We start from the raw sequence: 2,466 nt of genomic DNA, 5'->3' as shown, positions 1-2,466 counted from the left end.
AGCACTTGCAGCTTTCCTGAGGCCTCATGTAAGAGGAATTGTGGAGGCAGAGCTTGGCAGGGGCACCTGGGGAGGGTCACCAGTGGGACAAATGTTGCTCCATTGTATAAAACTATTGCAGAAGTCCTCATAACAATATGTGGGTGTTAAATGCATAAATGAAGTAAGTAATTCTGAAGGAAACAGCAGTTTGGGGGGATGGGGTGGGGTCTGTCCTGAACCTATTTTTAATGTATGAGTAAATGATAATGTACTGACAACCAGATAACTGGTTGTCTCCCAGAGATTTCTTTACAGATAGGATATAAACATGGGAACGTGATAAGAAAGAAAGAAAGAAAGAAAGAAAGAAAGAAAGAAAGAAAGAAAGAAAGAAAGAAAGAAAGGAAGGAAGGAAGGAAGGAAGGAAGGAAGGAAGGAAGGAAGGAAGGAAGGAAGGAAGGAAGGAAGGAAGGAAGGAAGGAAGGAAGGAAGGAAGGAAGGAAGGAAGGAAGGAAGGAAGGAAGGAAGGAAGGAAGGAAGGAAGGAAGGAAGGAAATAAACAATCCCATTCTTTCCATTTCTACCCAATTTTGATAAGTGACTCAAAACATGTTTTTAATGTCAGATATGATATTCAGAGGACAAAAATACAATAGTTAACATATCTATTTTCCACAATCACTGCAGAATGAAAAAATAAGCAAAGCAGATTAATGCAAACAGTGCTGGCAAATCTGGTATTCCTGCCTACTGCAAGAATTGAAATCCAAAATTTAGAGGAAACACCTCTGCTTTAATGATCTTTGAGTCTTTTAGGATCAACCTGCATTTTGTCCATCATCTGTGAAATACATTCCTCAAAATATCCCTGACTTCTCTGTTTCTTAATGTATAGATGAAAGGATTCAGCAGTGGGACCACAATGAGGTTGAAGATGCTCACTACCTTGGTCTTTTCTAAAGAGGTCTGTTTAGAAGGTTTGACAAAGAGGAAGATGGTGGAACCATACCAAATGATCACCACAGCAAGGTGGGAAGAACATGTGGAAAAAGCTTTTTGTCGACCTTTGGTGGAAGGGATGCGCAGGATTGTGGAGATAATGTACATGTAGGAAAGGAGGGTCATCATACAGGAGCCTACAATGACAAGAACAGCTATGAAAAAAGCTGATAGCTCTATGAAACGAGTATCTGTGCATGAGAGTACGATCCAGGAATCAAGGTTACAATAGAAATTATCGATCACATTGGGCCCACAGAAGGATAGTTTTGTAACCAGGTAAGCGGGTATGCAAATAACAAGGAAGCCCCCCAGCCAACAGCCAAGGGCCAACTTACAAGACAGGCTGGTGTCCATGATGGTGCTGTAATGCAGAGGATAACATATGGCCAAATATCTGTCATAAGCCATCACAGCTATCAGAAACTGTTCAGTGCATCCAAAGGAAATAGTGAAGTAGAACTGCAGAATGCAGCCAGAGAAAGAGATACTTCTGCTTCTCCCCAGAAAGATGGCAAGGATCTTGGGGATAGAGGTTGTTGTGAACCATATTTCCAGGAAAGACAGGTTGCAAAGGAAGAAATACATAGGAGTGTGGAGGTGTCGAAATGTTATTATAAGAAGCATGATGGAGAGATTTCCTAAGATGGTGAGAATGTAAATTATTAAAAAGAGAATAAACATGAAGAGCTGAAAATGTGGTGAGCCTGGGAAGCCAAGAAGAATGAATTCTGTCACTCTTGTGCTATTTGGGTGTCCGTGGTTGAGTTCTTCCATCTGTCCTCTTTTGCCTGAGACAGAGAAAATGCCTAAGTAATGTACAGAGGATTTCACCAAAGCATGGAAGTCTAATACCTATTTATGCTGTACAGTAACACCACCAAATATGAATTATTTTGTAATATTTAAATTAATTCCTCCTCATATTTTCCATATCTCAATATGCAATAATCTGTATTAGTGATTTTTCACTTTTAAGAACAGATGTCAAAAGAACTTATAAACATAACTGGATAGTATTTAGTATCTCACATGGTTTAAATGAGAATAAAGGAACTGTTGAAAAGGACACTTAATATATATTAAAAATTTTACATAAACTTCTTTTAGATATCACAATTCTTTCTTAATTGAAACAATACAATAAAACTTATGACTTTGACTCAGCAGACCTTGAAAGACCATGGCACAGCTTTTCTGAATAAGGGGCAATTGCAGATCTGTCTTTCACCATTGAAGAAGGTAACAGCATTTATTTGGACTACGAAAAAAATACACTATACTCTGGGAGGAGGTCAGAAACTGTCCAAAAAATTGCATTTAATTCCTGATGGTACAACAAAGGTCTGTTGAGGTAAGCTTATTTTGCTTTGGGGTGTCTGAAATATGCTTTTTTAGGTAACTTCTTTGGTTTTTATAGATAGGATGATAGATGGTGAGAACCTCTTTGAACTTTAGGAACACCACAGGGATTATAAGAAACAG

The 2,466-nt window shown here is 38.5% G+C and overlaps 1 protein-coding gene across 1 annotated transcript; it reads right to left on the bottom strand.

The window, feature by feature from the left end:
- Positions 1-819: 819 nt before the first annotated feature.
- LOC148215603 (olfactory receptor 6F1-like) lies at positions 820-1,758 on the bottom strand. Its single transcript, XM_088143033.1, has one exon. It carries the CDS (start codon positions 1,756-1,758, stop codon positions 820-822), a length of 939 nt encoding a protein of 312 aa, XP_087999159.1.
- Between the last annotated feature and the right edge of the window lie 708 nt (positions 1,759-2,466).

The sequence above is a fragment of the Python bivittatus genome, unplaced genomic scaffold (assembly GCF_059951505.1).
Source record: "Python bivittatus isolate LINGU-HERP-01145 unplaced genomic scaffold, Pbiv_v1 ctg000470_np1212, whole genome shotgun sequence".
Taxonomy (NCBI): domain Eukaryota; kingdom Metazoa; phylum Chordata; class Lepidosauria; order Squamata; family Pythonidae; genus Python; species Python bivittatus.
The sequence above is the reverse complement of the archived record's forward strand: the minus strand, read 5'-3'. Positions and strand labels throughout refer to the sequence as shown.